We start from the raw sequence: 22,734 nt of genomic DNA, 5'->3' as shown, positions 1-22,734 counted from the left end.
ATGAGGACATTGTAAAGGGGGCCCTTCATAAGGGGCATCACTCCTGGGAACATAAGGGGCACTACTGCTGGAGGCATTGCATAAGGAGCACCACTACTATGGGCTCTATATAAGGAGCACTACTACTGTGGGCACTACCAGTACAGTGGACATTGCATAAGTAGCACTACTACTGTGGGCAATGTATAAGGGGTGCTACTACTGTGGACATTATGTGTATTAAGGGTGCTACTATTTTGGGTATTATTAGTATTGTTTGACCACGCCCCTTTTATGGAGCAGCGAGCAATACCTTTATTACATGGGCACTGGGGTGGGGGCAAGGGGGGAGTTCCACCACCTCCCAAGGACCACTTTAAGCACTGTGTGTGTTTGTGTGTGTGTGTGTGTGTATGTATAAAATATATATATATATATATATATATATACAACTGCTCGGCTCCGGCACTCCTGCTGTGTTTGTCTTGCTAGGGTGCCTTCCCTGTGGGACATGCCCACCCAAATATACAAACGGTGTTGAAGGCGGCACTCAAAGACTTGCACAAATAGTGAAAAACACATCCATGCGTGGATGCTGTTTTAATGCGTGTTACGTTTCAGGGACGTATCCCCTTCCTCAGACAGTGATAAAGTGCATCAGTACAAGTATAAATACACATAACAATTAGTGCCACTTACCCCCTTTCCATGACACTCAGCTGCGTGCCTCGCGGTGTTCCAGACCTCCCTCGTCCCGCACTTCCGGTCTCTACGTTACCAGAGGTCAGGAAGTGACGTAACTGGGCCAGTCGGTTACCATGACGACGCGCCGCGAGCTGTCATGTAGGAAGGAAAAAACATAAACAATGCCTAAATTCATGACATCTAGATACTAGATAAATATAATACACATTGTGAAAAACAATCCTGTGTAATAACATAAACCACTTAGACATACATACAAAAATGCGCTCAATATGAGCTAGAGTATGCCTAAAAAATCAAACTGTGTGAACTTTAAACAGTGCAATGTGTAGATAAAAATACCTGCACTGGACAGCGTGACACAAAAACCTGCAATGTGACCTAATGTCGCTTATCTATTTCATGTAAATATCTTCTTTCACCTCTTTAGTATAGAAAAAGAATTTTTTGTATTTTGTAAACAACTGTGGTTGCTATAGTATATGGCAGTTATGCCAACCGCAAAAAACACCTTTCAAAGAAAGCAATTGGGTAACTATTCTGACCATACCTTCTATTCAAAAAATGTGTTGACCCCAGCTTATATGTGTACACCTGATGATTTTTCGTACTGCCTACCACTCCATTACAGAAAATTAATAAGCCCCAGGGTTTCATTAAGTCCCCTTGGAGCCAAACTATCAAGCTTAAAAATCCATTTGAATTCTAATTTTTACTGCCAGTAAAACAGAGGTATGTTACCTTGATGTATTGATTCAATTACGGAATGGCAAGATATTGACCTCCTTATATAAAAAACCTACTGACAGGAACACAATCCTCCATGCAGACAGCTTTCATCCTAAAGCCATCATACGTAGCCTGCCATACTCTCAGTTTTTGAGGGTATGTAGAAATAATTCGGAGACAAGTACGCGAGACGTACAATTGAAAGAAATGATTGACAACTTTTGTGAGAGGGGTTACTCTAAGGTTGAGTTGAATAGAGCCTGTAAAAAGGCGAAACATACTGTCACACATAAAAATAGGAAGAGAAGTAATGATCTTGCCAAATCCATTACACCCTGGGTTAATGAATATAATATCAAGAGTCCGGTGATATCTAAACAGGTGAAAAATCTTTGGCAAATGGTAACTTCAGATCCAGATCTGAAATGTTTCCAGAACCATAGATTGATGCCCAGCTACACTCGTAGCAGAAACATCAAGGACATGATTGTCAAAACAGATGTAACAGGTTTCTGTCAACTAAAAGCATCCAGAAATTTTCTAAGTAGAAAGAACGGATGTTTCAAATGCTTAGGATGCACAACTTGTTCCTTTATGCTTACTGGCGACACCATACCGCACCCACAGACTGGTAAGAGGCTGAAAATAAGGTGGCCATTAACGTGTACCACAAAGTTTGTAATATATGTCATAGTATGCCCTTGTGGGCTATACTATGTTGGAAAGACCGAATGCCAACTGAAAGTGAGGCTTACACAACACAGGTCGGCTATACGAGCAGCGATAGCATCGGGTACAAGTGACCAACCGGTAGCCCGTCACTTTGCCTCCTTGCGACATAATCTGGCTAGCCTTAGATATAAAGCGGTAGATCATGTCCCTGCCTCCATACGTGGTGGTGACAGGGGCAGGAAATTGCTCCAATTAGAATCCAAATGGATTTTTAAGCTTGATAGTTTGGCTCCAAGGGGACTTAATGAAACCCTGGGGCTTATTAATTTTCTGTAATGGAGTGGTAGGCAGTACGAAAAATCATCAGGTGTACACATATAAGCTGGGGTCAACACATTTTTTGAATAGAAGGTATGGTCAGAATAGTTACCCAATTGCTTTCTTTGAAAGGCCGAGCTGAAAGGTGTTTTTTGCGGTTGGCATAAGTGCCATATACTATAGCAACCACAGTTGTTTACAAAATACAAAAAATTATTTTTCTATACTAAAGAGGTGAAAGAAGATATTTACATGAAATAGATAAGCGACATTAGGTCACATTGCAGGTTTTTGTGTCACGCTGTCCAGTGCAGGTATTTTTATCTACACATTGCACTGTTTAAAGTTCACACAGTTTGATTTTTTAGGCATACTCTAGCTCATATTGAGCGCATTTTTGTATGTATGTCTAAGTGGTTTATGTTATTACACAGGATTGTTTTTTACAATGTGTATTATATTTATCTAGTATCTAGATGTCATGAATTTAGGCATTGTTTATGTTTTTTCCTTCCTACATGACAGCTCGCGGCGCGTCGTCATGGTAACCGACTGGCCCAGTTACGTCACTTCCTGACCTCTGGTAACGTAGAGACCGGAAGTGCGGGACGAGGGAGGTCTGGAACACCGCGAGGCACGCAGCTGAGTGTCATGGAAAGGGGGTAAGTGGCACTAATTGTTATGTGTATTTATACTTGTACAGATGCACTTTATCACTGTCTGAGGAAGGGGATACGTCCCCGAAACGTAACACGCATTAAAACAGCATCCACGCATGGATGTCTTTTTCACTATTTGTGCAAGTCTTTGAGTGCCGCCTTCAACACCGTTTGTGTGTATATATATATATATATATATATAACGCACAATTTCTGCTGCGGGGTACACTGGGCTCCACAAGGATAGACATTGGGGTGTAGAGTAGGATCTTGATCCGAGGCACCAACAGGCTCAAAAGCTTTGACTGTTCCCAAGATGCATAGCGCCGCCTCCTCTATAACCCCGCCTCCCTGTACAGGAGCTCAGTTTTGTAGTTGGTGCCGCAGATAGCAGGCACGTACATTTTAGTTTCATCTGCTCAACATGGACAAGAACAAAGAATGAAACAATATTATAATTAAATTATTTTGTTTTCAAAAGGCTACATCTCTGCCTTTAAAATGTATTTCTCCAATTACATGGAGTGTTTGTAATCATAATAGCAGCTTACAATTTGGCTTGAAAGTTTGTGAACCCTTCAGAATTTTCTATATTTTGGCTGAAATTTGGCCTAAAACTACCTCAGATTTTCACACAAGTATTAAAAATAAAGAGAACCAAATAACACAACGAAATTAGACTTGATAATTTTATTGAGGAAAATGTTCCACTATGAACATATCTGTGTGGGTGGCAAAAGTTTGTGAACCTTTAGGCTTTGGGGAAAGAAAAGAAGACTCTTTTTTGGGGGCACTCTTATTTATATCAAACCTGTACAGGAAAAATGCTGTTGTCAATAAAACATAACTTTTATTAAGTATATTTAAAATAATTGAGATTGTATTTGATCATCAAAAATGCTGCAGTGAAATTATGTCCTGCAAGTTAATTGGGTATAAAGTTGCTCCCAAATAATTGGGTATAGAATTATTCCCAAAGTGGGTATTTTTAGGTTAGGAGAGCCCACTAGTATTAATAACTACACACCTCCATTGTCATAAGACCTATATTGATATGGGTCTTATTACTTAATCTGGAATGCTGCATGTGACAGGATGTGAACAAGCTTACGAGTGAAACGTGTTATCCATTCCACAGCTGAATCGGAGCTGATGCCGCTGCCAGTGGGAGGCCCGTGAGCTCACACGCCCATGATACGGGTTTTTCTCTACACACTTAATCTGTTTATTCCTCGAATTTAGGCACTCTACATTCAGCCCACTCATTCCTGCATTGCGCTGCGGCTCCCTGCAATGTCCTCGGACACCAGGTAGCCGTATGCGCTCTCACGGGAACAGCAGAACGGCACCTCCTTCCTTCCAAACCAGTTAATTTTCCTGTCACTCTCTCATCTTCCCTCCGCTGATTACCATAGGCCCAGGTAAATCAAGAAGGAACGACAGCAGAAGTTACAGGATTTATTCATTGGTTTTCTTTTTCTCGTATTTTGGGAATTTTCTAACACACAAATATATACGAATATGACTATAGCCTGACCACATGATGTATTCCAATGATTTAAACTGTTAACTATATATATTCAATGAATGCCTTTTTTTGATTGCGTGTAATTGAGGAGACGTAATTGACACACTGTGTCTATTTGATATGTGGAAATGTGCCTCCCGCAAAATGCCACTAATGATCTACGCAGGCTTTCACACTTAGCATGATTTAGTTCAATCACCATATCCCATGCATTTATTTGTGAATACGAATGCCTCAGTTATATGACTTAGATGAGGAGGTTGTTTCTTCATATTGTTGTTTTTTGTTATGAGAAATCTGCATTTTTTAGATGTGACTGAATAACAATATCGGCGGTTATAACAACGGAGGTATACCATATCCCTCTATAGAGCACAGAATAGTTTTTTGTGTTTTGAGTTTTGGTTTGTTTTCCTCTTTTTCAGCCTGGTGCTATAATACAATTTATGTGATTTCTGTTTAAGCATATCATATACCTCTAAGAGCACATAATTGGTTTTTCTCACTACGTGCGTGAATAATATACCGGTAATTGTAACAGCAAGGACACAGTTCATCCGTTAGAGTACAAAATATTGCTGTCTCCTTTGAAAGATTTTGGGTTTAAAAACCCTGGAAAAAGTGTGAACATTTAGATCCAATTTGATGATAGTTGTAAAAGTCTCTGTATCCTGTAGGCATGTGTGAATAACCTACCGGTAATTGTAACAACAAGGATACAGTTCATCGCTTAGAGTATAATATAATCTTGCTGTCCTCTCAAACTGATGTTACTAATCATTCATTTCAATTTTAACTCACATATGATTTTTGTACAAGCTTGACCTAAAAAAACACACACATCAGGGTGCAGGCACAATAGTTTATGCCAATAAAAACAATTGGTGTTTCTCCTCATAAACCTGAACCGCAACCCAATGTAGGACTTTGTATATATAAAGTTGGAATACACCCGTATTAGTGTTGCTGTTTAACTATATTCTGAGAATCCCCCATACGTGATTATTATAGAGATTGAGTTGATTACCACCGGCTTCTTACACTTAAAAGATTGACAACCGGGGTAAGAGCCACTAACCCATAAAAAAGGAAGAAATCCTATAGTCAGTGCTTTATGCACTTTGATACTTAAGACTGTTTATGGCAATTTGCCCTGTACCAATTAGTGCCGCTTAGGACCTTTCAGATTAAGTAATAAGACCCATATCAATATAGGTCTTATGACAATGGAGGTGTGTAGTTATTAATACTAGTGGGCTCTCCTAACCTAAAAATACCCACTTTGGGAATAATTCTATACCCAATTATTTGGGAGCAACTTTATACCCAATTAACTAGCAGGACATATTTTCACTGCTGCATTTTTGATGATCAAATACAATCTCAATTATTTTAAATATACTTAATAAAAGTTATGTTTATTGACAACAGCATTTTTCCTGTACAGGTTTGATATAAATAAGAGTGCCCCCAAAAAAGAGTCTTCTTTTCTTTCCCCAAACGCTGTGTTATTTCTGACTCTGGGGAGCACCACCAACCGATGAAAGTAACCATAAGAGAATTTTTTTTTTTTTAAATCTCTTTTTGAATATAATGATAGTTGGTTATTCTTTTTGAATTTAAGTCAGTCTCCTGTTGAAGCCTACCTCCTCTCTTAGGAGGACTTCTTTAGAGACGGGAGCGATCTAGTGCGGTTTGTCTCGCCACTTTCTATCCTTTGAACCTTTAGGCTTAGCAGATATTTTGAAGGTGAAATTAGAGTAAGGTATTTTCAACCTATGGGTTGACAAAAAGGTGTGAGTGGACAATCTGTCTTTTTAAAATAACAGGGACCTATGAAAGTCTGAAGTTCACAACACGTTTGTGGAGGTGCATCATGCCACGAACAAAGGCGGTTCCTGAGTACCTCATAAAGAGTTGTTCTACTTTTTGGACTTGTTTGTAGCTTTAGGCCAAATTTTAGTAGAAATATAAAAAATTCTGAAACGTTCATAAACTTTAAAGCACCACTGTATGTCCTTAATGTTACTGTATGGCGCATTGCACACCAGAATCCCATGTCACTGTAACCTTGTGCAGAGTGAAAGAATATCATAAGTATTCCTTTGACATAAAGGAATGTTGACCATTTGCCAACTGGAATGAAAATGAAAGAAAAAAAGGTCTCTAGTTTGCACAGAGAAGGAATGCCTTTATGTGAATAGCAGATGCATGTGTCCATCATTGTACATTGCTTGTTTGCAAGGAAAAACCTAACTAGTAAAGGAGTACAATCGTTCTTCTGGACTAATAGTGTTCACAGCGCTCCACTTTTTCAACATTTTGTTATGTTACAGCCTTATTCCAAACTGGAATAAATTAATTTTTCCCCTCAAAATTCTGCACACAATACCCCATAATGACAATGTGAAAAAAGTTTTTTGGAGATTTTTGCAAATTTATTAAAAATAAAAAACTAAGAAATCACATGTACATAAGTATTCACAGCCTTTGCTCAATACTTTGTTGATGCACCTTTGGCAGCAATTACAGCCTCAAGTCTTTTTGAATATGATGCCACAAGCTTGGCACACCTATCTTTGGGCAGTTTCACCCATTCCTCTTTGCAGCACCTCTCAAGCTCCATCAGGTTGGATGGGAAGCGTCGGTGCACAGCCATTTTCTGATCTCTCCAGAGATGTTCAATCGGATTCAAGTCTGGATTTTGGCTGGGCCACTCAAGGACATTCACAGAATTGTCCTGAAGCCACTCCTTTGATATCTTGGCTGTGTGCTTAGGGTAGTTGTCCTGCTGAAAGATGAACCGCGCCCCAGTCTGAGGTCAAGAGCGCTCTGGAGCAGGTTTTCATCCAGGATGTCTCTGTACATTGATGGATTCATCTTTCACTCTATCCTGACTAGTCTCCCAGTTCCACCCACTGAAAAACATCCCCACAGCATGATGCTGCCACCACCATGCTTCACTGTAGGGATGGTATTGGCCGGGTGATGAGCGGTGCCTGGTTTCCTCCAAAACATGATGCCTGTAATTCACGCCAAGGAGTTCAATCTTTGTCTCATCAGACCAGAGAATTTTGTTTCTCATGGTCTGAGAGTACTTCAGGTGCATTTTGCCAAACTTCAGGCGGGCTGCCATGTGCTTTTTACTAAAGAGTGGCTTCCGTCTGGCCACTCTACCATACAGGTCTGATTAGTGGATTGCTGCAGAGATGGTTGTCCTTCTGGAAGGTTCTCTTCTCTCCTCAGAGGAATGCTGTAGCTTTGACAGAGTGACCATCGGGTTCTTGGTAACCTCCCTGACTAGGGCCCTTCTCCCCCAATCGCTCAGTTTAGACGGCCGGCCGGTCGGTCAGCTATAGGAATAGTCCTGGTAGTTCCGAACTTCCTCTATTTACGGATGATGGAGGCCACTGTGCTCATTGGGACCTTCAAAGCAGCAGATATTTTTCTGTCCCCTTCCCCAGATTTGTGCCTCAAGACAATCCTGTCTCGGAGGTCTACAAACAATTCCTTTGACTTCTTGCTTGGTTTGTGCTCAGACATGCACTGTCAAGTGTGAGACCTTATATAAACAGGTGTGTGCCTTTCCAAATCATGTCCAATCAACTGAATTTATCACAGGTGGACATCATCCTTGAGATAAAGAAAATAGATAGAGTGCGCTGTCAGGAAGCTGCTGGTGTATGAGGTGGTAAATCCTCAATGAAATAGATAAACAATACAGATAGTGGTCACCAGCGCTAGGTTGTAGGAAATAAAAATGATACTCTGATTTAAAACAAACTCAGGACGGTAGGTAATGTTGAAAGAAATATGTAATAAATTTAATAAAAGTAATATTTTTAAAAATCACAATGCCTAAACATCATAGTTAAAAGTTAAATGATCATATAAAGTGGCACATCCACATATACCCTCAATACAGGTTTAATCATACCCCGGCTAGGACTTCCTCTGGAATTAGGTCCATGAGCTTATTTTAGGAGAATTTGATGAAAGCAGTGGAGTAATGGAATGTCCCTTTTAAGCATACCAATGCAGGCGTTTCAAGCGGATAGGGAAATCTCCAATTTCTCCTCAAATGGAAGTGTCCAGGGAAATGCTGTCCAATTAGTGCCGTATGGGTAATGAAGATGAAAAAAGTCCAGCGATGTTGAGGGTTATTTTGAGGATGTGTCCGGCAGTCTCTAACTCTACAGCTTTATTTGATCAGTGGAAACAGGATGCACCTGAGCTCAATTTTGAGCTTCATGGCAAATGTGAATACTTATGTACATGTAACGTCTTAGTTTTTGGGTTTTAATAAATTGGCAAAAAATCTCCCCAAAAACTTTTTACGTTGCCATTATGGGGTAATGTGTATAGAATTTTGAGGGGAAAAATGATTTTATTCCAGTCTGGAATAAGGCTGTAACATAACAAATGTGGAAAAAGTGAAGCGCTGTGAATACTTTCCTGATGCACTGTATATTATACAAGCATTATAAGCAAAATACTTTTGCTTGTAATACACATCTTTATTTGTACAGTGCAATTTACAGTTGAGTTCGGACATTACCACTCCTTGTGTCACAACTTTCTTTGGCAAATACTTTGTTCCGCCACTCTAGCTAAATTTTTACCTAACAGTATCCAGTCACATCAATAAACCTTATTAATAAAAGAGAGCATTTCCTCTTCTCTCTAAGCAGTAGAACTGGTTCTGCTACTCCTTTGTCAATTGGAAGAGCCAAGTAATAGGGGTTAATTGTCTTGGTCCCACTAGCTTGATACCTCCTCTTTTTCTTCTTTCTGGTCTGGTTGGGGTGCCTACCCTCTCTCATTCTTCATCCAATACCGATTGGCAAGATGAAATAACAGCAGAAGGGAGGCTTTTTCCTGTATCCAAACCAGGACACATATCTTAAGAAGTCCCGTTGTGCATACGGACCTCCATATAGTCCTGAACAAATAGTCAAGTATATAGGACTAATTTAATTATCTAAGAAATTTTCACTATGATCACATACATTTTTATATAATTAAGCAAAAAATTTTAAGACCTACCTAATAAATAATTTACTTTTAATATCATTTTTCCTCTGTGCTATTTAAGCTAGTTTCTGGAAATAGAGTGCTCCCTATCAGGATTATTCTTTTTTTCTCCTTTTTGGTATTTGCATAATATCTGTTTTCAAACCCGTGGGAGCACCGCTGACCGTCACTTTTTTCACCTTAAAGAAAATGATCATATAGGTGTATAGGTGATAAATTAATGGGGTATATCCCATGAGTGTCCGTTTTCTTCCAGAAGTTACTATCCATACTTAATGATCCTGTGCGGTTCTCCCAAACCCTATTTTTCCAATAAAAGAATTTTGCATGAAGTTTTTTTTTATTTTTTTTATTGTTGCATTATAAGGAAGTTATATGTTGCTGTTCATTTTCAACTTTCTATTTTGATTACAAATGTGTTTTTTTTTGTTGTCCACAGATTTGTTTTCTTGGCTGGTCAGAAATTGGAACATAACTTGTGACTTGAGATTAAGACGGCCTCACTCTAAAGAAAGTGTTCATGAATGGGATTTACCCATGCCTTGGTATATATAACAATAAGTATGCAACAAACATAACATCTTGACAGGGAATCATGACCCCAGCTTTCAATTTTCTCTTTATTTGACATCCATTAAACAATAAACATTTTTCAAAAACATTTATCAAAAATGACAAGTCTGTTTCGCAGGAGCAACAGCAATGGCAGTGCAAGAGGCAACTCATCCACTCAGGAACTTAACAACAGTCGTCCTGTGCGCCGGCTAGAGTTTAACCAGGCTATGGAGGATTTTAAGACAATGTTTCCAAACATGGAATATGACATCATTGAGTGTGTTTTAAGGGCTAACAACGGAGCAGTGGATGCCACAATTGATCAGTTATTACAGATGAACCTGGATGAAGGTGGATATGATGACAGTTCGGACTCAGATGACAGCATTCCTCCAGAGGTTACTGATCATTTTATTTAGCTTTAAGAATGTCAAAATATATTTTGCCATATGCAATTTAAGTTGAATAATATGAGATATGGCATTCTGAAGTGTTTTTTTCATTAAGATGACCTTTATGTCTGGTTTTAATCTATCCATGGCAATCCGTTATATATAGTAACATGAAATCGAAGCACTTATAGGTGGAGTACAATTTATGGGCATAGAGATGATTAATTTGGCCAATAATTGGTGTATCTTGCCAAAACACCTAAAACATTTTTAGTACAAATTGCTTTTATGTTTCGTTAGTGGTAATTCAGTTAAGCGCGATGTTGAATAGCACCAGCAAGGAGTGTCTGAAGTTATTCAATTAGCCGTTCTATAAACCCCTGACTAGAGGATTCCTACTTGCACTCTCCCGAGGTATGAGCAGAAATCCGACTAAACTAGTGGGAGATGCTAGTTGCAGGCTTACCACATACGCTAACAGCATCGCGCTCAGCCCTTAATTGAATTATCCCCATTGTGAAATAACTCCCTTGTATATACTAACAGATGTGTAGCTCTAACCATTTATGATTATGGTATCAGTGGTTGTGCAGGTTGACAATGAGTTGGTGGGGATGGTGCCAACCCAGCCCTTTGCCTGCATCTTCCTGTGGAATTCACAGCGCAGTAAACTGTTTCTGGTTTTTCTCCATGTTCTGTTAACTATAGATATGAGGGGACTGATGCAGAATTAAACACGTTAGTTTTCAAGATGGATGTGGCATGTTTTCTCTCTGCGCATCACTGAGGTGAGGTGAGGTCAGTGGCTAGGGAGGCATTGGCTAGTATCACAGTCAGAATTACACACACACACATGATTTGGTGGTGAGTTTTGACTATAGCAATGCTTAGAGTAATACAAAGATGATATGAATAATACAAAATTGGTATTTATAATTTATAAATATTTTCTTTGTATTATTTTTATAGTCAAAACTCTAGAGTATACTGGAGTATGAAAGGTGAGGCTTTGCCTACCCTGACCACATGTCACTGCTGCACATACTCCGACGTAGAGCGCATACAAGTGCAAGTGATGTACCATCCAATGAGGCTGCAGAGGAGTAACAATGGGCCGTTTGTATGTAGGCAAAGTTTAGCAAGGGCATGTAGAACCAGTTGCAGGCTGTGCCGAGTTGTCTTTATGCGTATCTAGGACGTGTTTTCAGACTGATCTCTTGAACCAAGGATAGGGCTGGTGCAAATGTGCAATTATGATGGCTATAAATCTAAGTATATGGATAGGGGCATCACGATTGCCTTGGTGTGTACTGCTTTGCACACATGCCAATATCTGCATTTTTTTTCTATGCACACCACTTGTTTTTTTATTACATCTGAATTGCAATGAGCTTTGCATTGACCCCAAATATCTGGCGCCCCAGTGCAGAAATTAAGCGTAACAGGGGGGTTAGCAACCATCCAGATACTGGGAGTAGGAGGGAATTTTAAGTGATCAAATGTACTAATAATCCATTTAATCTCTGACCAGAGGTGCCAATTTATGGCTCAGTCAGTCCCTTCAGATGCAGTAGTTCTGCATGTATGTGTCGGCGGGCAGAGGACAGCGCAGGGCGGGAGAGAGCGCAGTGTGACATCAGCATGTCATATCATGAGCTGGCCTGCCCGCGGGCGGGAGAACAGCGCAGGGAGGGAGGGAGTGCGGTGTGACGTCAACACGCCACATCGCGGGCCAATCGGAGTGCCTGGACCTGGTGGGTGCTTATCATTTTCCGTTGCTAATCGGGCTCAGGAGCACCCACGGAATCGGCGCCCATATCTTGGGCTCATATGTCTGGTTGGGCATGTTTTATTTCCTTGGGCTCTTTATAATTAATGATGTAAAAGGCATGTTTCCATCTTTTTCTGTTACCTCCAATTCCAGATTTTGGAAAGAACTCTGGAACCAGACAGTTCGGATGAGGAACCTCCTCCAGTTTATTCCCCCCCTAACTATGACTTGCATTCCTTTGACAAACCTCATCCACAAGCTCCACCTACACCTCCTCCACGGTATGTTAAAGCAAATGCCTTTGTCTCCAAAATACTAGCGAATTCCAGAATACGATTTGTTTGATGTTGTGTAACAATATTTCTCGACGTCCTAGTGGATGCTGGGTACTCCGTAAGGACCATGGGGAATAGACGGGCTCCGCAGGAGACTGGGCACTCTTTAAAGAAAGATTAGGTACTACATCTGGTGTGCACTGGCTCCTCCCTCTATGCCCCTACTCCAGACCTCAGTTAGAATCTGTGCCCGGCCTGAGCTGGATGCACTTAGTGGGCTCTCCTGAGTTCACTATAAAGAAAGTATTTGTTAGGTTTTTTATTTTCAGTGAGATCTGCTGGCAACAGACTCACTGCTACGAGGGACTTAGGGGAGAGAAGCAAACCTACCTGCTTGCAGCTAGCTTGTGCTTCTAAGGCTACTGGACACCATTAGCTCCAGAGGGATCGAACACAGGGCCCGACCTCGACCGTCCGTTCCCGGCCCGCGCAGCCGTCCCCCTTGCAGAGCCAGAAGACGGAAGATTCCGGGAGAAAATCGGCGGCTGAAGACTCCGGTCTTCAATAAGGTAGCGCACAGCACTGCAGCTGTGCGCCATTGCTCCCACAGCACACCACACGCTCCGGTCACTGGTGGGTGCAGGGGGCTGGGGGGGGGCGCCTTGGGCTGCAATTTGTATACCTTTTGGCACAAAAAGCACATAATACAGTGTATAACACTGTATATGTGCAAAAACCCCCGCCATTAACATTATAAAAAGCGGGAGAAGCCCGCCGCTGAAAGGGCGGGGCTATCTTCCTCAGCACAGCCAGCGCCATTTTCTCTTCACAGCTCAGCTGGAAGGACGCTCCCCAGGCTCTCCCCTGCAGTATACACTACAGAAAGGGTAAAAAAGAGAGGGGGGGCACATAAATTTAGGCGCAAAATTGTGATATAAGCAGCTATAGGGGGAAAATTCACTTTGTGTATAGTGTATATCCCTCTGTTATATAGCGCTCTGGTGTGTGCTGGCATACTCTCTCTCTGTCTCCCCAAAGGACTTTGTGGGGTCCTGTCCTCAGTCAGAGCATTCCCTGTGTGTGTGCGGTGTGTCGGTACGGCTGTGTCGACATGTTTGATGAGGACGCTTACGTGGAGGCGGAGCAGGTGCCGATAAGTGTGATGTCGCCCCCTGCGGGGCCGACACCTGAGTGGATGGATATGTGGAAGGTATTAACCGACAGTGTCAACTCCTTGCATAAAAGGTTCGATGACGCAGCTTTGGGACAGCCGGCATCTCAGCCCGCGCCTGCCCAGGCATCTCAGAGGCCATCAGGGGCTCAAAAACGCCCGCTACCTCAGATGGCAGACACAGATGTCGACACGGAGTCTGACTCCAGTGTCGACGAGGATGAGACAAATGTACAATCCACAAGGGCCATCCGATGTATGATTACGGCAATGAAAAATGTGTTGCACATTTCTGACATTAACCCGGTTACCACAAAAAAGGGTATTATGTTTGGGGAGAAAAAGCAGCCAGTGACTTTTCCCCCATCTGATGAATTAAAGGAATTGTGTGAAGAAGCGTGGTGTTCCCCAGATAAGAAATTAGTGATCTCTAAGCGGTTACTGATGGCGTACCCTTTCCCGCCAACGGATAGGTTACGCTGGGAGACATCCCCTAGGGTGGACAAGGCGCTCACACGCTTATCAAAAAAGGTGGCACTGTCGTCTCAGGATACGGCCGCCTTAAAGGAGCCTGCAGATAGAAAGCAGGAGGCTATCCTGAAGTCTGTGTATACACACTCAGTTACTATACTGAGACCTGCTATTGCTTCAGCATGGATGTGTAGTGCTGCAGCAGCATGGTCTGATTCCCTGTCAGATAACATTGATTCCCTTGACAGAGATACTATTTTGCTAACTATAGAGCATATTAAAGACGTAGTCTTATATATGAGAGATGCACAGAGGGACATTTGCCGGCTGGCATCTAGAATTAATGCAATGTCCATTTCTGCCAGGAGAGTATTATGGACTCGGCAGTGGACAGGTGATGCTGATTCTAAAAGGCACATGGAAGTTTTGCCTTATAAGGGTGAGGAATTGTTTGGGGACGGTCTCTCGGACCTCGTGTCCACAGCAACAGCTGGGACGTCGACCTTTTTACCTCAGGTCCCCTCACAGCGTAAGAAAGCACTGTATTATCAAGTACAGTCCTTTCGGCCTCAGAAAGGCAAGCGGGTCAGAGGCGCGTCCTTTCTGCCCAGAGGCAGGGGTAGAGGGAAAAAGCTGCACCAGACAGCCAGTTCCCAAGAACAAATATCCTCCCCTGCTTCCACTAAGTCCACCGCATGACGCTGGGGCTCCACAGGTGGAGCCAGGTGCGGTGGGGGCCCGTCTCCGGAACTTCAGCGACCAGTGGTTTCGCTCACAGGTGGATCTCTGGGCTCTACAGGAATACAAGCTGGAGTTCGAGACGTCTCCCCCTCGCCGTTACCTCAAATCAGCCTTGCCTGCTACTCCCAAGGAAAGGGAGGTAGTACTGGCGGCAATTCACAAGCTGTACCTCCAGCAGGTGATAATCAAAGTTCCTCTCCTTCAACAGGGATGAGGTTACTATTCCACAATGTTTGTGATACCGAAACCAGACGGTTCGATGAGACCCATTCTAAAATTGAAATCCTTGAACACTTATATAAGGAAGTTCAAGTTCAAAATAGAATCGCTCAGGGCGGTTATTGCAAGCCTGGAAGAGGGGGATATTATGGTGTCACTGGACATCATGGATGCTTACCTTCATGTCCCCATTTACCCACCTCACCAGGAGTACCTCAGGGTTGTGGTACAGAACTGCCATTACCAATTCCAGACGTTGCCGTTTGGTTTGTCCACGGCACCGAGGGTGTGTTCCAAGGTAATGGCCAAAATGATGATACTCCTTCGAAAGAAGGGAGTTATAATTATGCCGTACTTGGACGATCTCCTTATAAAGGCGAGGTCCAAGGAGCAGTCGTTGATCGGAGTAGCACTATCTCAGGAAGTGCTACAACAGCACGGCTGGATTCTGAATATCCCAAAGTCGCAGCGGGTTCCTACGACGCGTCTGCTGATATTGGGCATGTTTCTGGACACAGAACAGAAGAAGGTGTTTCTACCGGTGGAGAAGGCCAAGGACTTGTCATCTCTGGTCAGAGACCTCCTGAAACCAAAACAGGTGTCGGTGCATCATTGCACGCGAGTCCTGGAAAAGATGGTAGCTTCTTACGAAGCAATTCCCTTTGGCAGGTTCCATGCAAGGAATTTTCAGTGGGACCTGTTAGACAAGTGAGGATCGCATCTTCAGATGCATCGGCTGATCACCCTGTCCCCGAGGGCCAGGGTGTCTCTGCTGTGGTGGCTGCAGAGTGCTCATCTTCTCGAGGGCCGCAGATTCGGCATTCAGGACTGGGTCCTGGTGACCATGGATGCAAGCCTCCGAGGTTGGGGAGCAGTCACTCAGGGAAGAAACTTCCAAGGACAATGGTCGAGTCAGGAGACTTCCCTACACACAAATATTCTGGACCTAAGGGCCATTTACAATGCCCTAAGTCAAGCAGAACCCCTGCTTCAAAACCAGCCGGTGCTGATTCAGTCAGACAACATCACGGCTGTCGCCCATGTAAACCGACAAGGCGGCACAAGAAGCAGGATGGCGTTGGCAGTAGCCACAAGGATTCTCCGATGGGCGGAGTATCACGTGCTAACACTGTCAGCAGTGTTCATTCCGGGTGTAGAAAACTAGGAAGCAGACTTCCTCAGCAGGCACGACCTCCACCCGGGAGAGTGGGGACTTCATCCAGAAGTCTTCATGCAGATTGTGAACCGTTGGGAACGGCCACAGGTGGACATGATGGCGTCCCGCCTCAACAAAAAGCTAAAAAAGTATTGCGCCAGGTCAAGAGACCCTCAGGCGATAGCTGTGGACGCACTAGTGACACCGTGGGTGTACCAGTCGGTTTATGTGTTCCCTCCTCTTCCTCTCATACCCAAGGTACTGAGGATAGTAAGTAAGAGAGGAGTAAGAACTATACTCGTAGTTCCGGATTGGCCAAGAAGAACTTGGTACCCAGAACTACAAGAAATGATCTCGGAGGACCCATGGCCTCTGTCTCTCAGACAGGACCTGCTACTGCAGGGGCCCTGTCTGTTCCAAGACTTACCGTGGCTGCGTTTGAAGGCTTGGCGGTTGAACGCCGGATCCTAACGGAAAAGGGCGTTCCAGATGAAGTGATTCCTACGCTGTTAAAGGCTAGGAAAGACGCTGCCTGAAGTTCAGACGTTGTTAAGGGAGTGCTGTATATTCAGCCACCTTTTGTGCCTCCAGTGGCACCTTGGGATCTCAACGTAGTGTTGGATTTCCTAAAATCACATTTGTTTTGAGCCACTTCAGACCGTGGAGTTGAAGTATCTCACGTGGAAAGTGGTCATGTTTTTGGCCTTGGCTTCGGCTAGGCGTGTGTCAGAATTGGCGGCTTTGTCATGTAAAAGCCCTTATCTGATCTTCCATATGGACAGGGCAGACTTCAGGATTCGTCCCCAATTTCTCCCTAAGGTGGTATCAGCGTTTCATTTGAACCAACCTATTGTGGTGCCTGCAGCTACTCGGGACTTGGAGGCTTCCAAGTTGCTGGACGTAGTCGGGGGCCCTGTAAATCTATGTTTCCAGGACGGCTAGAGTCAGCAATACTAACTCGCTGTTTATCCTGCATGCACCCAACAAGCTGGGTGCTCCTGCTTCTAAGCAGACTATTGCTCGCTGGATCTGTAGCACGATTCAACTTGCACATTCTGCGGCTGGACTGCCGCATCCTAAATCAGTAAAAGCCCATTCCACGAGGAAGGGGGCTCTTCTTGGGCTGCTGCCCAAGTGGTCTCGGCATTACAACTTTGCCGAGCTGCTACCTGGTCGGGGTCAAACACGTTTGCAAAATTCTACAAGTTTGATACCCTGGCTGAGGAGGACCTTGAGTTTGCTCATTCGGTGCTGCAGAGTCATCCGCACTCTGCCGCCCGTTTGGGAGCTTTGGTATAATCCCCATGGTCCTTACGGAGTACCCAGCATCCACTAGGACGTCAGAGAAAATAAGAATTTACTCACCGGTAATTCTATTTCTCGTAGTCCGTAGTGGATGCTGGGAGCCCGTCCCAAGTGCGGACTTCTGCAATACTTGTATATAGTTATTGCTTAACTATAGGGTTATTGTTCTGAGCCATCTGTTGAATGAGGCTCAGCTATTGTTCATACTGTTAACTGGGTATAGTTATCACAAGTTGTACGGTGTGATTGGTGTGGCTGGTATGAGTCTTACCCTGGATTCCAAATCCTTTCCTAGTAATGTCAGCACTTCCGGGCACAGTTTCCCTAACTGAGGTCTGGAGGAGGGGCATAGAGGGAGGAGCCAGTGCACACCAGATGTAGTACCTAATCTTTCTTTAAAGAGTGCCCAGTCTCCTGCGGAGCCCGTCTATTCCCCATGGTCCTTACGGAGTACCCAGCATCCACTACGGACTACGAGAAATAGAATTACCGGTGAGTAAATTCTTATTATTTAATATTTGTCTTATTTGTAATTATTACTAATAAGGTTTTATATATTTATTATTGTGCTATGCCACCCTTTTCTCTTCCCTATTCTATATTGTGTAATGGTAAGGTCATAATTTCAAGTCACCAATGAATAAAATTTACATTTTCGGAAATCCAGGAGGTTTTTGATACTTATAATTTCCTTGTCCTCTGGTCCTTCCATCTCTGTCCATCTCCACATTTAATCTCCCTGTGACTTTGAGGAATGGATTGAGGATGGTCTGTTTTTACAAAGAGAACGGGACAAGGAATATTTATTTCATTTAAACAAAGGAAATGTATCAAACTCCTATTTTGATCTCTGTTGTTGTGTATCTGTGAAGATATAAAAGGTATGTGAAGTTATGCAGTAGTAATATTATTTTCTCTGACGTCCTAAGTGGATGCTGGGACTCCGTAAGGACCATGGGGAATAGCGGCTCCGCAGGAGACTGGGCACAACTAAAGAAAGCTTTAGGACTACCTGGTGTGCACTGGCTCCTCCCACTATGACCCTCCTCCAGACCTCAGTTAGAAACTTGTGCCCGGCTGAGCTGGATGCACACTAGGGGCTCTCCTGAGCTCCTAGAAAGAAAGTATATTTTAGGTTTTTTATTTTACAGTGAGATCTGCTGGCAACAAACTCACTGCAGCGAGGGAGTAAGGGGAGAAGAAGCGAACCTACCTGACTGGAGATAGTTTGGGCTTCTTAGGCTACTGGACACCATTAGCTCCAGAGGGATCGAACACAGGACCCGACCTCGATCGTTCGGTCCCGGAGCCGCGCCGCCGTCCCCCTTACATAGCCAGAAGCAAGAAGTGGTCCGGAAAATCGGCGGCAGAAGACCTCGGTCTTCAACAAGGTAGCGCACAGCACTGCAGCTGTGCGCCATTGCTCCTCATGCACACCTCACACTCCGGTCACTGATGGGTGCAGGGCGCTGGGGGGGGCGCCCTGAGCAGCAATATAAACACCTTGGCTTGCAAATCATCACAATATATAGTCCCAGGGCTATATATGTGATAAATTACCCCTGCCAGAATTCCAGAAAAAAGCGGGAGAAAAGTCAGCCGAAAAAGGGGCGGGGCTAACTCCCTCAGCACACTGGCGCCATTTTTTCTTCACAGTGCAGCTGGAAGACAGCTCCCCAGGCTCGCCCCTGTAGTTTTCAGGCTCAAAGGGTTAAAAAGAGAGGGGGGGCACTAAATTTAGGCGCAATATGTGTATACAAGCAGCTATTGGGGCAAAAATCACTCAGTTATAGTGTTAATCCCTGCATTATATAGCGCTCTGGTGTGTGCTGGCATACTCACTCTCTGTCTCCCCAAAGGACTTTGTGGGGTCCTGTCCTCAGTCAGAGCATTCCCTGTGTGTGTGCGGTGTGTCGGTACGGCTGTGTCGACATGTTGGATGAGGAAGGTTATGTGGAGGCGGAGCAGAGGCCGATAAATGGGATGTCGCCCCCTGTGGGGCAGACATCAGAGTGGATGGATAGGCGGAAGGTATTAACCGACAATGTCAACTCCTTACATAAAAGGCTGGATGATGTAACAGCTGTGGGACAGCCGGCTTCTCAGCCCGCGCCTGCCCAGGCGTCTCAAAGGCTATCAGGGGCTCAAAAAACGCCCGTTACCTCAGATGGCAGACACAGATGTCGACACGGAGTCTGACACCAGTGTCGACGAGATTGAGACATATACACAATCCACTAGGAACATCCGTTGCATGATCTCGGCAATGAAAAATGTGTTACACATTTCTTACATGAACCCAAGTACCACATAAAAGGGGTTTTATGTTTGGGGAGAAAAAGCAGCCAGTGTTTTGTTCCCCCATCAGATGAGTGAATGAAGTGTGTAAAGAAGCGTGGGTTCCCCCGATAAGAAACTGGTAATTTCTAAAAGTTACTGATGGCGTACCCTTTCCCGCCAGAGGATAGGTCACGTTGGGAGATATCCCCTAGGGTGGATAAGGCGCTCACACGGTTGTCAAAAAAGGTGGCACTGCCGTCTTAGGATACGGCCACTTTGAAGGAGCCTGCTGATAAAAAGCAGGAGGCTATCCTGAAGTCTGTATATACACACTCAGGTACTATACTGAGACCTGCAATTGCCTCAGCATGAGTAGTGCTGCTGCAGCGTGGTCTGATACCCTGTCAATATTAATACCCTAGACAGAGATAATATTTTGCTAACATAGAGCATATTAAAGACGTCGTCTTATATATGAGGGATGCACAGAGGGATATTTGCCGGCTGGCATCCAGAATTAAGGCGATGTCCATTCTGCCAGGAGGGTGGGTATTGGAGACCCGGCAGTGGACAGGTGATGCTGACTTTAAAAGGCACATGGAGATTCTGCCTTATAAGGGTGAGGAATTGTTTGGGGATGGTCTCTGGGACCTCATATCCACAGCAACAGCTGGGAAGAAATTTTTTTACCTCAGGTTTCCTCACAGCCTAAGAAAGCACCGTATTTTCAGGTACAGTCCTTTCGGCTTCAGAAAAGCAAGCGGGTCAAAGGCGCTTCCTTTCTGCACAGAGACAAGGGAAGAAGGGAAAAGCTGCACCAGACAGCCAGTTCCCAGGATGAAAAATCTTCCCCCGCTTCCTCTGAGTCCACCGCATGACGCTGGGGCTCCACAGGTGGAGACAGGTGCGGTGGGGGCGCGTCTCGGGAACTTCAGGGACCAGTGGGCTTGCCCACAGGTGGATCCCTAGGTTCTGCAAGTAGTATCACAGGGATACAAGCTGGAGTTCGAGGCGACTCCCCCTCGCCGTTACCTCACATCAGCCTTGCCTGCTGCCCTCGGAGAAAGGGAGGTAGTACTGGCGGCAATTCACAAGCTGTACTTCCAGCAGGTGAAATCAAGGTACCCCTCCTTCAACAAGGTCGGGGTTACTATTCCAAAATGTTTGTGGTACCGAAACCAGACGGTTCGGTGAGACCCATTCTAAAATTGAAATCCTTGAACACTTATATACGAAGGTTCAAGTTCAAAATGGAATCGCTCAGGGCGATTATTGCAAGCCTGGAGAATTTCAGGTTATCACTGGACATCAAGGATGCTTACCTGCATGTCCCTATTTACCCTCCTCACCAGGAGTACCTCAAAATTGTGGTACAGGTTTGTCATTACCAATTCCAGACGTTGCCGTTGGTCTGTCCCCGGCACCGAGGGTATTTACCAAGGTAATGGCCGAAATAATTATCCCGTACTTGGACGATCTCCTTATAAAGGCGAGGTCCAGGGAGCAGTTGTTCGTCGGAGTAGCACTATCTCGGGAAGTGCTACAACAGCACGGCTGGATTCTGAATATTCCAAAGTCGCAGCTGGTTCCTACGACGTGTCTACTGTTCCGGGGTATGGTTCTGGACACAGAACAAGAAAAAAGGGTTTCTCCCGGAGGAGAAGTCCAAGGAGTTGTCGTCTCTAGACAGAGACCTCCTAATACAAATACAGGTGTCGGTGCATCAATGCACGCGAGCCCTGGGAAAGATGGTAGCTTCTTACGAAGAAATTCCATTCGGCAGGTTCCATGCAAGGATCTTCCAGTGGGATCTGTTGGACAAGTGGTCCGGGTCGCATCTTCAGATGCATCGGCGGATAACCCTGTCTCCAAGGGCCAGGGTGTCGCTGTTGTGGTGGCTGCAGAGTGCTCATCTTCTAGAGGGCCGCAGATTCGGCATACAGGACTGGGTCCTGGTGACCACGGATGCCAGCCTTCGAGGCTGGGGGGCAGTCACACAGGGAAGAAACTTCCAAGGACTATGGACAAGTCAGGAGACTTCCCTACACATAAATATTCTGGAACTAAGGGCCATTTACAATGCCCTAAGTCAGGCTAGACCCTGCTTCAACACCGGCCGGTACTGATCCAGTCAAACAACATCACGGCGGTCGCTCATGTAAACCGACAGGGCGGCACAAGAAGCAGGATGGCGATGGCAGAAGCCACAAGGATTCTCCGATGGGCGGAAAATCATGTGTTAGCACTGTCAGCAGTGTTCATTCCCGGAGTGGACAACTGGGAAGCAGACTTTCTCAGCAGACACGACCTCCACCCGGGAGAGTGGGGACTTCATCCAGAAGTCTTCCAAATGTTTGTACACCGTTGGGAAAGGCCACAGGTGGACATGATGGCGTCCCGCCTCAACAAAAAGCTAAAAAGATATTGCGCCAGGTCAAGGGACCCTCAGGCGATAGCTGTGGACGCTCTGGTAACACAGTGGGTGTACCAGTCAGTGTATGTGTTCCCTTCTCTGCCTCTCATACCCAGGGTAATGAGAATAATAAGAAGGAGAGGAGTAAGAACTATACTCATTGTTCCGGATTGGCCAAGAAGAGCTTGGTACCCAGAACTCCAAGAAATGATCTGAGAGGACCCATGGCCTCTGCCGCTCAGACAGGACCTGCTGCAGCAGGGGGCCTGTCTGTTCCAAGACGTACCGCGGCTGCGTTTGACGGCATGGCGGTTGAACGCCGGATCCTGGAGGAAAAGGGCATTCTGGAGGAAGTTATCCC

General features: G+C 44.5%; 1 protein-coding gene across 1 annotated transcript in view; it reads left to right on the top strand.

Moving 5' to 3' along the window:
- CUEDC1 (CUE domain containing 1) overlaps nucleotides 1-22,734 on the top strand; it is a 387,720-nt gene that overhangs the window by 133,107 nt on the left and 231,879 nt on the right. Inside the window, exons 2-3 of the mRNA XM_063954793.1 lie at nucleotides 10,064-10,577; nucleotides 12,496-12,623. Coding sequence (XP_063810863.1) covers nucleotides 10,296-10,577; nucleotides 12,496-12,623 — 410 coding nt within the window. The 5' untranslated portion in view covers nucleotides 10,064-10,295. The remainder of the gene's footprint in view (nucleotides 1-10,063; nucleotides 10,578-12,495; nucleotides 12,624-22,734) is intronic.

Source organism: Pseudophryne corroboree, chromosome 2, assembly GCF_028390025.1.
Source record: "Pseudophryne corroboree isolate aPseCor3 chromosome 2, aPseCor3.hap2, whole genome shotgun sequence".
In the NCBI taxonomy this organism is placed as follows: Eukaryota; Metazoa; Chordata; class Amphibia; order Anura; family Myobatrachidae; genus Pseudophryne; species Pseudophryne corroboree.
The sequence above is the reverse complement of the archived record's forward strand: the minus strand, read 5'-3'. Positions and strand labels throughout refer to the sequence as shown.